General features: G+C 36.3%; 1 protein-coding gene across 2 annotated transcripts in view; it reads left to right on the forward strand.

Annotated features, from left to right (window-relative positions):
- The window catches only part of LOC149844605 (calcium-dependent protein kinase 2-like), a 38,706-nt gene extending 24,892 nt beyond the window's left edge, over positions 1-13,814 (forward strand). Inside the window, exons 2-8 of one of the 2 annotated variants that reach the window (XM_089994922.1) lie at positions 10,161-10,304; positions 10,842-10,994; positions 11,081-11,196; positions 12,468-12,635; positions 12,714-12,841; positions 13,017-13,116; positions 13,196-13,814. In XM_089994922.1, the coding sequence (XP_089851048.1) occupies positions 10,161-10,304; positions 10,842-10,994; positions 11,081-11,196; positions 12,468-12,635; positions 12,714-12,841; positions 13,017-13,116; positions 13,196-13,279 (893 nt within the window). In that variant the 3' untranslated portion in view covers positions 13,280-13,814. The remainder of the gene's footprint in view (positions 1-10,160; positions 10,305-10,841; positions 10,995-11,080; positions 11,197-12,467; positions 12,636-12,713; positions 12,842-13,016; positions 13,117-13,195) is intronic. The other variant, XM_089994926.1, reaches the window with a different exon arrangement.
- Positions 13,815-14,985: the final 1,171 nt, after the last annotated feature.

Below are 14,985 nucleotides of genomic sequence, written 5' to 3' on the forward strand. Positions count from 1 at the left end.
TGAGTAGTTTCAAAGTGCTTTGGTCTCAATGTTCTTTTTTCAAAATCCAATACTGGCTACTTTTGTGTATCAAAGGAATTTGCTATTTTTTGTTTTGCACTTTTGGATCCCACATACACCATGAAGCACAATCACTTGTTATTCTTAATTTAATCATGATACAATGGCCTTTCATGTTGTCACATATTCACAAATGAGCCTCAGAATTGTTATTATCTTTTAGAGCTTTGTTTTGGTACCATCTCTTGAATAGGAACTTAAACTTGGGTAGAATAGGATATTGAACTTTTCTTGTTCCTCTTAATGGACAATTTGCTGTTATATGTTAGATTGATTTCTAAGATAAAGAAAGAAATGTGACTAGATAGGTAACAAGTGGACTTCTGGGGTGTTAGCATTTCTTTGTTGTGGAGATGGCCAGTGGATACTTGAATGCAGTTGCTTTGGTAAGAGGATGGCTCTTACATTAGTGAATTAAGTGAATGCATTTCCTCATTGGGATTTTGTCTTTCTAAAGTCAGTGTGGATGTCCCATACTGATTTATTTTTTGTTGATTTTGAGTTTTACCAGAAAGTTTGATTGCATTAGAAACAGACCTAATCAGCTGATTGAAAATAAAATTATTGGCTAGTTTTATGCCAGTATCGTGGTTGCTTATTTCCCAAAACAATATTTAGGTATAGAAATCCCATTACGATTATTCTGGGGATGCACGGGAAGATAGTTGACATTGTTAATCATCATCATCATCAGGCCTCATCCCATCTACAAGGGGTCGGCGGTTGATGCACCATGCGGTTGAAAGAACTCATCTGTTTATGCATGTTCATTTCTTGCTACTGATTCTAACTATTCTCATCCAAAACATCTCTCATATTCATTATGAGAAATTTCTGCCTTTCTGCTGGCTGTTTCATCTTGATTTTGTGCTTTGGATTATAAATATATTTGGAATACTAAAAAGCCTCTTTTCTTAGCACGTTTGTAGTTGATTACTGGAGAAATTGCTATGGAGATTATTTGGCCGATATTTTAATGGTTTATTTCTACCTGATAATCTCTTCTATTGAAAAAGTATTCTGGTCCCTCTCTTTCTAGTTTCCTTTCTTCTTTTCCCTTTAAAGGTTTACTTCTTTCAGTACAAGCTTTTTGCCTCAAGGATTAGAAAGATATGGATGATTGCTGAGAACCTAATACCTCAAAAATCTGATTCTACATTTCAGGTCAAGGCTTAAGCCTCATCATAATTAATATGCTGTATAAGTTGAACATGCACTGATTTTTTTTATTCTTTCCATTATTTCTGTCACTTTTGGTCTTTTGAAATTTGGTCCATTAATATTATAGCGAGATTTGTACAATCGGGAATTCTTAAAATATAATTCCTCACCTCTTCTTTAAACTATTAGGTTAGGAATTGATTCCAGAACCATGTCATAGAGCTTACTTGTTTTCAAAAAATTGTTCTTATTTCAATATGGAATGTGTGATGGATTTACTTTTGCTTTTGAATTTTCTCTTGTGAGATTGCTTTTGGTCAATTTCATTTTTAATCCCAAAAGATACCTTTTTCATGCAGTTTGCATACTGTTAGTGGGGTTTAGATGATGGAAATGTCTAGGTGGTTAGAAAGTAAGGACAGGAAGTAGCGCAAAGTGTGTACAGCATGTTTGTTTCTTTCATATTAGTTAACATATTGAGAGGAATGACAAAGTATTATGAACAAGTTAGCTTTTTCTGGATGGTAGCCATATATCAGGATAAAGGCAATGACTTTTCTTCTTGTGGATATGAGATTAACTATATTGCCAAGTGGCATTCTTGAACATAACTCAGATGATCTTAAAATATTTCCTGACTTTTTCTATTTTTTGTTTCTGAAATTTCTGTTCATATTTGAATTACCTTCTCCAATCAGTACAAGTTTGACTTTCCATTTGAAAGAATTACCTCCTAATTTTCATCTCTTTTCTTTTGACTCCATGAGCCAATCTATGTTTTTTCCTTCCTGTTATATTAGTATCAGCACTTCTATGGCTTACGTAATGATACATGGTTGCAAAATGATTAAAATAATAAAAATAAATGATGTGGAGAAGATATCTTATATTTGTATGAGAATCTAAGACTTCTACTTTTCCTGTATAAAAGTTTGATTTTTAACTTTCTTATTTTACTTTTTTTGAAAATTGAAGTTGATATTCTGCTGCCGATTTGTTCTTGACTAGTTAATTCACAATGCACTTCTGTGATCGATTTTTTTTTTTACTTGAATCATTCTTTTGAATTGTCTCTGTGTAATTGTTTTACTGTTTGAATAGGCACCCAAGAAGCAGATTGAACAGCTTGCTTATACTGACCTTGTTGATTTATAGTTCATGGGGTTGAATATTTTCTGTGGGCTTCACTGTTTGTAGATCCTGCCCTGTTATCTTGCTCCACAGAGAATGCTTGACTAGTTCCCTTCTATGTACGTCTTAATAGGTGCATCAATATGCTTGACACTATTAGCATGAAAGTAGCCTTGAGAATGTCAAAGACTAAAAAAATATTGACATAATGTAGAATATGTTGATAAAAATTGAGGATTTTTTAATATGAAGCTTCCTTAAAGAATTCGATGAAGTGTAATGGAAATTGTTAGTAGGGTGATAACTATCATGTATTAACTAACTAAAAGTTATGGAGAACATTTAATATAAAGGTCTTGGTTGCTTCTAAAGATATCAGTTATGGTGTTCCTCTCTACTCTAAAGGAGGCAAAGCTTTTTGAAGAAAAACCAATCAGTAAAGGAGGTTTAAACTACCCATTTATCTTAGATAAGCTTTAACCGGTTCAAATTCAAATAGAATGGCTTTGTAGGAAGTAATTGTTGTGGTTTTGATAAACAGATAGATTGCTTAATCACTTAGGATAAAATTAAGGGGAAAAGCAAAGCTTAGATGACCATTTTTAGAACTCTGACCCATCTGGGGTTATTCTTAATAAGATGCAAGTCTGACCTGTTCTAAATGTAAATATCCAAACTAAAAAGAGAAAAAAATGTTGTAGAGTTGAGAAAATTGGAAACTTGGGTGATTTTGCATAGGTTTGCAAATTCATGAAGATGTTGATTATGAGGATAGAGAGATCCTGTTAAAGGCACTATGTAAGATCGCCCTCAGGTTTTACTTATGCACTAGCCAGTGCCGTTCTCCATCCTATTGAACTTTTTCAAATGCTCTGTTTCCTCTTTGTTGAAGCATACAATTGAATCTGATTGGCAAAGAAGATACTAAGGTATGGTTTGACAAAACTTTGTTTTTCTCAAGCAGTGTTGCAGCACTTACATGAGTTGAAAGCTTCCGAATATCTTGAATAGAACTAAAGTGATTCTCAGTCTCATCTTCTTCTTTAATTGGCTCTTTCCTTTCTTTTTCCATTCTTTAAATATGCTGAAAATGTTCATATGCTTTTAAAGAACTGTCTCGTTATTTCTTTTTTTCTCTTTCTTGTGTCTTCATTTGTATTTATCCCTGAAAGGTTGTTAATTGTTATACTGAAGTTTGAAGCCACCATTGGGTAATGTGATGCAATTCATCTACTTTATAAACAAATAAAGGGAAAGAAAAGTTGTGGCATATATTAGATATATTGCAACAGAAACAATAAAAGTAAAATACCATACTGATTGATCAGGTTGCTAGTTCCTATTGGCACTTGTCAAAACAATGAATTTTATGTTTTTATTGGACATTCCTTGTGTCTAAAGAAATATATTCACTAATGTAATGCCTATTTTTGTGGGAAAGATCAACTGTGAACATTGGTTCTTATGACCTTGTAACTGTATAGTTTGACAGATTATGAAGCAATACAATTTGGATTATGGCTTCAAACTTTGTCAAGTGCTTGCTGTGAAAATATCTCAAAAGAGATAATGTGCAAAATAAGCACCGCCTTCACAAAGGGATATGTGCACAAAGGCACTAGAACACTTAGAACAAAATGTACACAAGGTACAAATGGAGAACACAAATGCCAAAATATAAAGAATTTTATTGAACAATTGGAGAACAATGCTCCAAGCATTGAATACATTTATGAGGGGGGTTCACCCCTATTTATACTAAAGAGGGACCCTTGGAGGGGCTCCCACTAGACGTTGGAGCCCCTCCAACGGTTAGAAATCTAACCGTTGGAGGGGTCCAACATCTAGTGTTGGACCCCCTCCAAGAGTTGACTAAGTCAACAAGAAAGAAAAGAAAAAGAAGAAAGAAAAAAAGAAAAAAGAAAGAGAAAGAGAAAGGAAAAAGGAAAAAGGGAAAAAGTTTACAAACATATTCGCAAATGTGAATATGCACAAAAAATGGAAAATACAGAAATACCCTTGGGGGTTACATGATGTGAAAAATATATATTTATATATAACGATAGATACATATACATATATGTATCATACATATATGTATATGTATCTCTCATTTTATATATATATATATATATATATATATATATATATATACAAAAAATACAGAGATAGAGACATAATTTAACACCCTCCCTCAAATTTAGGGCGTAATGATCGAGAGTTTGCCGAGAAGAAAATTGTATCTTGGAGAGCATAGCGCTTTGGTGAAGAAGTTGGCCAACTGATACTCTGAGGTCACGTAAGGAAGATCTATAACTTTTTACAAATATGCTTTTGTAACGTAGTGGCAGTCCATCTCAATATGATTTGTGCGTTCATGGAACGTGTGATTTTTAGTAATATAGATTGCACTCTTATTATCACAACACAACTTTGTGGGTTCTTGAACCTGAATCCCCATGTCTTGTAACAGTTGATGAATCCACACAATTTTCATGGTTGTAGAAGCCATGGCTCGATATTCTGCTTTGGTGGGTGATAGAGACACCTTCTGTTGTTTCTTACATCTCCATGAGATTGGGATTCATTTAAACAAATGCAAAAACCTTTAGTGGAGTGACGATTATTTGGGTCACCTCCCCAATCAGAGTCAGTATATGCAATTAAATTTAACTCAAAAGATGAGGAAAGAAAAACTCCCTTGTTTAAAGTTCCCCTTATGTATCTGACAATTCGGAGAACGACACCCATGTGGACGGATGTAGGAGCATGCTAGAATTGGCTTGCAGTGTGCATGACTTGCAAGATATCTGGCCTTGTGATGCTAAGATACATTAGAAACTCCACAAGTTGTCGGTAAGGAGTAGGATCCTCCAAAGGAATCCCATTATTGATCTTCATTTTTTATCCTACAATTTTAGGGGTCTCACAGATTTTATCGTCAGAAATACCTGATCTGTCAAGAATCTCACACACAAGTTTAGTTTGAGACAAGAAATAGCCTCTATAAGAGTAGGCTACCTCTATACCAAGAAAGTATGTCAAATACTTCAAGTCTGACATTTCAAACTTTTCTTTTAAAGTGGTTTTAATACTTTTGATTTCCTTTATGTCACTACCTATTATCAACATGTCATCAACATACAACAGTAAAATCACAATTTCTGTATTAGACTTTTTGACAAACAGAGCAGTGTTAGTGTAACATGAAGTAAAACCATCTTGAATCATAACTTCATTAAATCGATCATACCAAGCCTTAGGCACTTGTTTTAAACCATAGAGTGCTTTTTGCAAACGAAGGACTTTTCCCTTTGGTACGTCCATGCCATGAGGAACATCCATGTAAACTTCTTCATTAAGATCCCATTTAAAAAAGCCTTTTTAATATCCATTTGATAAATATTCTATTTTTTAATAGATGCAATGGTGATCAAACATCTTACGGTGACCATTCGAGCAACGTGGGCAAGGGTTTCTTCGTAATCAATGTCATATTCTTGACTATATCCTTTTGTGACAAGGCAAGAGTGTCATCACTCTTGGTTTTGACTTTAAAAACCCATCTACATCCTATTGATTTCTTTCCTTTTGGAAGGTATTGAAAGATCTAAGTTTTGGCTTTGTTGATTGCTCTAAGTTCGTTATCCATGGCGTCCCTCCATTCTATCATTTTCTTGGCTTCTTCAAAATTCCTAGGTTCTTGGTATGAGTGAATGACACTAAGACATGCCCTATATTTTGGAGAAAAAGACTCATAGGATATAAATCTAGAAGGATTTCTCCTAGATCTTTCGGTTCTTTGAGAGTGGTTGAAAGGTTCACTAGGGTCACTATACTTCTCTATTGCACTTCTAAAGGTACTTTTATCTCTATGTGTATAGGTAATTGGTTCGACTGTCATTTCTTCTTCATGTTGGATGAGTTGTGGAATACTTTCACTTATGTCCTCATCCTCATTTAATTCATCATCGCTAAAAAAATCCTCATTTCTAGATAATAACTCAAACAAAAAAGAGTAATCGGCATTATCTTCATGAGTTTTGTGTTCTTCAAAACCACTCATATTTTCTAAAAATGTTACATTTCTTGAAACATATAGTTTGTCATTTTTAATATCATAACACCTAAATCTTTTTTGTTTTTTCGAGTATCCCAAAAACGCCCAAGGAATAGCTTTGGGAGATAGTTTATCATCCTTGTCGGTGAGGACAAAACATTTACAACAAAAAATTCTTAGTCTATTGTAGTCGGGTTCTTTTTTATACAAGGTTTCAAAGGGAGATATTTGATTCAAATTTTTGGATGAAAGTCGATTTATGAGGTAAACCGATGCAAGAGCTGCTTCGGCCCAAAATCTTTTTTGAATTTTTTGAGAAATGAGTAAGGTCCTTGTAGTTTCTATTATATGTCTATGTTTTCGTTCGGTTAATCCATTTTGTTGAGGTAGTTTACTATTGAATTGATTTTGTATCATCATATGAAAAACCTTAAAGGTAGAGAAAACCTCATGTTTATGTTTGAGGAAGTAAATCCAACTATATCTTGAAAAATCATCAACATAAATAACATAATATGAAAAACCTCCCTTAGACACTATAGGTGCCGGTCTCCATACATTCGAATGCACAATTTCAAAAGGCTTAGATGAAAACATAGTTCTTTGTCCAAAAGGTAAGTTTTTCATTTTACCAAGAATACAATCATTACAATTGAAGTTGTCTTTACATAAAGTTTTAGCAAAATGTAAATATGAAAGCTTAGCAATATTTGGATGCCCAAGGCGTTTATGCCAAACATTTATATTTTTATGTTGGGCAATATTACAAAAAGATTATTTTGGAATTTGAAGAAATTTTATTAAGTATCGATCTCCCTTCCTAGAGCCTTCCCCAATCAACTTCCCAGACCGACGATCCTGTATCCAACATTTATTGAATGAGAACTTGATATCACACCCATTATTTGATAGTTGAGAGACGGAAAGCAAATTTAAATTTAGCTTTGGGATAAATCTAACTTTAGGGATAAAAAAATTTTGTCTTTCAAAATCTCCAATTCCTTTTATTTCAAGAGAAGCCCCATCCGCGGTAGAGACAAAAGAAGGTGAAGAATTTTTTGAGTATTTAGAAAGTGCAAAAACATTTGGAGTCATATGAAAGGATGCACCTGAGTCTAAGAGTCTTATCGGGAGGAGAGAAGGTGGTCATGGCGGCTCCGGAAACGGATCCCTTAAGGAGAGGTTGAAGAGCTTCCATGATTTGATTTAGAGACAAAGTAGCATTGTTGGAAGTTGGAGGACCTTCCTCCTTTAGTTGGTTGGAAAGTTGTAGACATAACCACCATCTTTTTCTATTTAGGACACACCGGTTTAATGTGTCCCGGTTCTTTGCAAAAGTGGCATATGATCTTACTATAATCTCTTCTTCCATAATGCCCACAATTTTCTCTTCCTCCTTGACTTTTGTTGAAGTGTATGTTTTGACATTATTCCCCGGTCTTGAGACGGCATAAGCACCCTCATCCTCATCCAAGGAACGGTCAACACATTTAGATTGATTTTATTCATCCCCAATCTAGTTTCTTCTCCACTTAGTTTGGTAAGCACATCTTCTAACGGAGGAGAACAGAAAAAAGACAAAAGAGAGGACCTAGTTTGTTCGAACTCGGGTCTAAGCCCATTTGAAAAGTTGAAGAAGTGATTCTCTTGTAATTGTTTGGCTCTCAATTTAATTGCCTCTCCACTCCATTTTGGTTCTTGGAGAGCAAGTTCATCCCAAATCGTGGATAACTCGGCAAAATATTCTCTAACAGTCATTTCCCCTTGTTGAAGGGTTAACGCCTTCTTTTGGAGATAATATTTATGGGTCAAATCTCTTCAAGTATACATTCTTTCAAGATATTTCCATGCTTGAAAAGCTTTCTTGAACTTCAAAATATTGACATTTATTTTTGTTTCAACGGAAGAAAAGAACCATGAAAGAATTTTGTAGTTTTTCATCTCCCATTCTTCATGCCTTTTGTTGTATTCTTCAAAGGCTTTCTCTCTCTCTTCACCATCAAGAACTTTTATTTCACCTCTCTCAATAATGGTGATCTTAGGTTCGGGTTTGGAAATAGTTTCTTTGACGTATCTTCAAAGACCTTTCCCTTTAATATGAGCATCCATATTACTGGCCCAAACATGGTAGTTGAAGCCATTTAACTTGAAACCAAGTGAAAAATGAGACTCTTTTTCACCCATTAGAGAGGAAAGAGTGGAGAAAAAATACGTACCACAAGAGGACTTTTAAATCTTACTTGACGTAAAATCCTTCTAAAATAATGAGAGAAGAGAAGCCCCCACGTCTTTCACCAAGAATCCAAAGGCATGCTTTTTGAGACACTTGCAAATACGAAGAATCACACGATCTTCGATCTTCAACCTTGCTTTGATTCCATGTGAAAATATCTCAAACGAGATAATGTGCAAAATGAGCACCGCCTCCACAAAGGGATATGTGCACAAAGGCACTAGAACACTTAGAACAAAATGTACACAAGGTACAAATGGAGAACACAAATGCCGAAATATAAAGAATTTTATTGAACAATTGAAGAACAATGCTCCAAGCATTGAATACATTTATGAGGGGGGTTCACCCCTATTTATACTAAAGAGGAACCCTTGGAGGGGCTCCCACTAGACGTTGGAGCCCCTCCAATGTCTAGTGTTGGACCCCCTCCAAGAGTTGACTAAGTCAACAAGAAAGAAAAGAAAAAGAAGAAAGAAAAAAAGAAAAAAGAAAGAAAAAGAAAAAGGAAAAAGGAAAAAGGGAAAAAGTTTACAAACATATTCACAAATGTGAATATGCGCAAAAAGTGGAAAATACCGAAATACCCTTGGGGGTTACATGATATGAAAAATATATATTTATATATATATAACGATAGATACATATACACTATGTCACACGGACTCGGCTCCAAGGTCGACGCACGGACACGGGTGCGGCTCGGACTCGATCAACCCGACCCTGGGTGTGGTCAATGCACCCAGGGTCATTTTGATCCATTTTTTGGATTTTTTTTTTAATTTTCTGGGCTACAGAATTTAAAAAAAAAATCTTGGGGGGGGGGGGGGGGGGGGGGGGGGGGCGGGGGGCGCTGCATAGTGGACTTTGTTGTGCTGTGTCTTTACACGTTTTTTTTTAAATATATATATAGCCGAGTCCCTGTGTCCAAAAAAATTAAAATCGCGCCGCACCCGTGTCGCACCCGCACCCATGTAACATAGCATATACATTATCATACATATATGTATATGTATCTCTCATTATATATATATATATATATATATATATATATGAATATATGTATACAAAAAATACAAAGCTAGAGACACAATTTAACACTTGCTTCAGTTGGCAGGCGAAGCATATCTCGATAATTCATTTACAGGAAATTTTCACCTCAATAAAGTTTTAAACTTTGGAGTTTCATATTACATGACAGTTGAGGCTATTAAAATGTGAAGACAGATCAATTGGAAACCAATCATGTAGTTTCCTTTGATCAAATGAAGTGGTTCATAGACTTGCCATTCAAATAATTGCTAGTCTTGGTCCAGGGGCTTTTACTTTTGTGTCTGTGCCCCCTGCCACACCCCTCCCCTCCCCCCCCCCCCCCCCCCCCCCCAAATCACCTTTTCTTTTCCCTTTTTGTTATTGAGGGGGTGGGGGTTGTCATTTCATTTGCAGATGTACCTGTTCTTGTCATTTGCTTCGAGATATGCATGCTGACTGTTGCATTAATGGAAATCATTTCAGGAAGAGTGTACCGAGATATTGTTGGCAGTGCCTATTATGTTGCTCCAGAAGTCCTCCGACGGAATTATGGAAAGGAAATAGATGTTTGGAGTGCAGGAGTTATTTTGTATATTCTGCTTAGTGGTGTACCTCCCTTTTGGGCTGGTAAGCATAGCAAAAGTGAACATTAATTATAACTTGAAAATGTACTAAAAAAATAGTATTATTTAAGGGTGTCAATGAGTCCAGTTTGACCTGAACCTGGCCCGTACCAAACCCTATAGGGTCAGGGTTTGGTGTTAAACAACAAGGTCCGATTAGAATCCGGTTCAGATTCAAAGGATCCAATTAATATATGGAGCCGGCTATGGTTTATGAAATTTCATACCAGACCTGGTTCCGACTAAGATCCGCATTTTTTAAATGTAAAAATGATAAAAAATATTATTTTACAAGGTATGGTCTGGGTCTGGTTCATGCAATCCTTATAGGCCCCGGGTATGGTTTCTCTTATGATAGGTCCGATTGGACTCAAGTCCGGACCCACTACCAGCATCTTAAATCAAATCTGGGTTTGGTCCCACCTGGGTCCGAACTAAACCCGACCCATTGACACTCTTACTATTATTGTTATCATTCCTGGCTATAGGTATGAAAGGATTGAAGTTCTTTTTCATTGATAAGTGCATGCTGGATTTTCAGAAACAGAGAAGGGCATATTTGACACTATCCTACAGGGAGAAATTGACTTTGAAAGTCAACCATGGCCATCCATATCGAACAGTGCAAAAGATCTGGTACGAAAGATGTTGACTCAGGACCCAAAAAAACGAATTACTTCATCTCAAGTACTTGGTGAGTAATGATTTCTGAACTACACTTTCCATAACCTTAAACATATCCTTTTAACATTCTGATATTTGTTATGGCTGATGAACCAGAACACCCATGGATAAGAGAAGGTGGAGAAGCGTCTGACAAACCTATAGATAGTGCAGTTCTTTCAAGGATGAAGCAATTCCGGGCAATGAACAAGCTAAAGAAACTTGCATTAAAGGTAGTGCTGTCTGAGTTTTCTTCACCAATCTCCTCTAATAGTGTTCAAGGTAGTGGTGTTTGTATTAGTATTTAACCCCTGATTCTCTTCTGGGTTGGTGATCACATTGAATTGACTCATATAACTCTGGAAAGTCGGGGTTCTTTCTGAACAAATGCAATGAACCAGTAAATTTCTCGTCATTCATGGTTATTAAACTGCTTTAAAGTGAATAGATTTTAATGATGGAAAACAGTAATTTGTTTTCAGTTGGTCTGAGTTGATTATTCGATAGGTTGTCTAAGCTAGCTTGTCAGGTTTGAAAATATATAAATTGTTGGGCCTAGTGTTGTTAAAAGCGGGCCTGAAGATGCAAAAGGTGTGCCTCAAGGCGAGGCGCTGCCTTTGGTGCCTTGAGGCACACTGAAAAGCGCAAATGCCATGAGGTTTGTACCTCATAGGCTATGAGGCACACACCTCATAGGGAGGCATGCGCCTCATTGAGTTTGGGTCAAATGGGGGTCAAAGTCCCCATTTGACCCAAATTAGGGGAGGCCCCGACTGACTAGGGCACTCCTCTCTCCCTCTCCCTCTCGTTGCCTCTCTCTCTGCCGAAAGGAGGAAGAAGAAGAAGAAGGTATTTCTTGTCTCTCTCTCTTTGTTCTTCTTCTTCCCCTGTTCTTGAACAATCAGGCATACTAATCAGAAAATTACTTTGTTCTTGTTAATTAATTAATTAACTATATATTAATTTAATAATTCATTGATTTGTTGCTTATTTTTGCTTTATACAATGAGCATGCTGTTTGTATTATGTAATTGTGTTTACTATGTATAACTATGTGTGGTATATAACATTATGTTGTCCTTTATACAAATATGTAGTGGTTCTTGCTAGTTATTGTGTATAACTATGTGTGGTGTATAGCATTATGTTGTCATTTATATAAATATGAAGATTGTTTATTAAAACATCTTCTTTGTTGGATCAGTTAAATTATTGTGTTGTAGTCATTGCTTGGAATTCATTTTATAATTTAATTTAGATTTTCCACTTAATATCCAATTATTCATTAATAGTACATAAATGATGCATCTTTATTTTTGTTTTTTTTATTTGGTCAAAATTTTAATATTTTTTGTGAAGCTTACGCCTCTCTTCTTGAGCAGGTCTTACGCCTCAACGCTATTCACAACATTGGTTGGGCCACTCATGGTTGCCCAATCAAATACTAGTCTCTAATACATTTGAAATAACAATGAGATGTGCTTGGTTGATCTTTTTCCTCCAGGTAATTGCTGAAAATCTCTCAGAGGAGGACATTAAAGGGCTGAAAGCCATGTTCACCAACATGGATACTGATAAAAGTGGTACAATCACATATGAGGAGCTGAAGACTGGACTGGCTCGCCTTGGATCAAGGCTTTCAGAGTCTGAAGTCAGACAACTCATGGATGCGGTAAGAGACCAAAAAATCCAATACACAGATTCGTTTGTGTAATTTCTTTGTTAATTTTCACTTGGTGTTGTTTGTCAGGCTGACGTAGATGGGAATGGCACAATTGATTACATAGAGTTCATTACTGCCACAATGCATCGGCACAAACTAGAAAGAGAGGAGAATTTGTTCAAAGCTTTTGAATATTTTGACAAAGATAAGAGTGGGTAAGTTGATGATCGGTGGTTTCCTTGTTAATAAAAAAGAAAAAAGATGGCCTCTTTATAAAGATGAAGCAATTCTAGCTGCAATTTTACTTCTACTACTTGGGATTTTGATTGTATACTTATTGTTCTATTTATATATGTTTTATGCTTATTTGCATTGTTGACTGCCTTAAAGGTTTATAACAAAAGATGAATTGGAAATTGCCATGAAGGACTATGGGATGGGGGATGAGGCAACTATTAAAGAAATCATAGCAGAGGTGGACACAGATCACGTGAGTTCTTTTGAAATGAAAACTCAGCAACTTCTGATATCACAATGTAGCAAATTTATGATGTTCTTATGATTTGCAGGATGGTAGGATCAACTATGAAGAATTTTCTACAATGATGAGAAGTGGAGGTTCTCAGGAAAATATTGCAAGCAAAATTCTGTAATTTGAAGGTGTGCATGTTTCATGGAGTTGTTGGAATAAGACACCTGAGTTGTATTACACCTATTTCTTCCAAAGACCACATATTGGCTTGCTAAGACATTCATGGGAACTTTTCCTGATTCAATTGAATACAAGGATTTCCTGGTGAATTTTGAAAGTTATGAAGATTAAGCTATGTTATGCGTATTCCTCTCAGTATGGTCATCCAAATTTGAAGCAAGATGTAGGGCTAGCAGCTTCAAGGGTGAGAATGTTTGGAATTATTTCTTCTGTATTATTTTTTATCTGTTGGTTTTGTTTGAAGGATGTGAATGGATCAGTTGTAATGTCTATCATGTGACAGCGGGTTCACTTGTTGATCTGTTGCTCATCGTTGAGACCAGACCAAATTGTATGATACTTCAATCTTTTTCCTTTTCTTTACTTTATCCATGAATTGAATTACTTTATCCATGAATTGAATTTCCTTAAACCGTGCGTGTAACGTTAATAAGATGAATGTCACCTTTAATTTTCAGAAAGGATTTGATAGCTCATTACCTCGTTTTCTGGTGTAAATGTCTGGAAAGGAAGCTATGATCACAGGCAAGACCTTGAGATTTTTCCTTTTCTTGCTCTGAAACTAAGTTTAGTGTGATGTGATTCTTTGTTACCAACGGATAACCTTGGAACATATCAGAGAGAGAGAAGCACATTTTATATCTGATCTCTATGTAGGCTTGTTTTGGGTTCTGCAATAGCTTTCATTTTAAGGCCAAGGTGCAAGGGTTGCTTCATTGTTTATTGACCCTTACTAGTTGATGATTAGATGCTCGGGAGAGAGCAAATTGCAAGCAACCTTTGCTATGCTAGTATAATGAATATAGGGTCATTTACATACAGTTTTATGCTTAGCCACCTCAGATTTCAGATATTTAAGATAAATGTCTGACTTTTTAAGAAATTACTCGGATGACTCCTGAGTTATTTCCATTTGCTTGACTATGGTTAATTCTTAAGAGTAAATAAGATGGTGGCTTCTGAGAGAAGGAAGATTGTGGTCTTGTTGATTTTTCGAAAAGTTGGTACATAGAGATGGTAAAAGGCATGTGATTGTGAATGGGATGGTCATATTGTACTAATCATCTCTTGGAGAGAGAGAGAGAGAGAGAGAGAGAGAGAGAGAGAGGTGCTACAATTAAGGGCAAGCAATTAACACAGCTACCCAATCGAACAATTTCTGAAAAAGTTGGCAGTTTTCTTTGAACATTTGAAAGCTGAGGCAGTTAAACATAAACTCCCATGCGTTAGGCGCCTATGTGTAAATTACTCATTAGGGATGTCTGTGGACCGGGGCGGGGTACAAGGTCTCCAGCCCCGCCCCATCTCAAAATCCTGTCCTCCATCCCTGCACCGGTTTTGATTTTAACCTCCATCCCTGTTTCATGTCCTCCATCCCCAGTCCAAATGAGGCGAGACGGGGAGGGGCTCCGTTTATCCTAGGTCCACTGCCATCCCCAAAGAAGGAGAGGATGGTTTACCAACGGAGATGGGGCAGGCGGGGTGGGAGAAAGCGTAAGTCCATCCCTCCACGGATTTTGTTTTTAACCTCCATCCCCGCCTCCATCCTTTGTTTCATGTCCTCCATCCCCGGTCCAAACGGGGCGAGGCGGGGCAGGGTCCCATTTTCCCTCGGTCCACTGCCATCCCTATTACTCATGGAACATA

This window comes from Nuphar pumila, chromosome 2, assembly GCF_984573655.1.
Source record: "Nuphar pumila chromosome 2, dmNupPumi1.hap1.1, whole genome shotgun sequence".
Classification (NCBI taxonomy): Eukaryota; Viridiplantae; Streptophyta; class Magnoliopsida; order Nymphaeales; family Nymphaeaceae; genus Nuphar; species Nuphar pumila.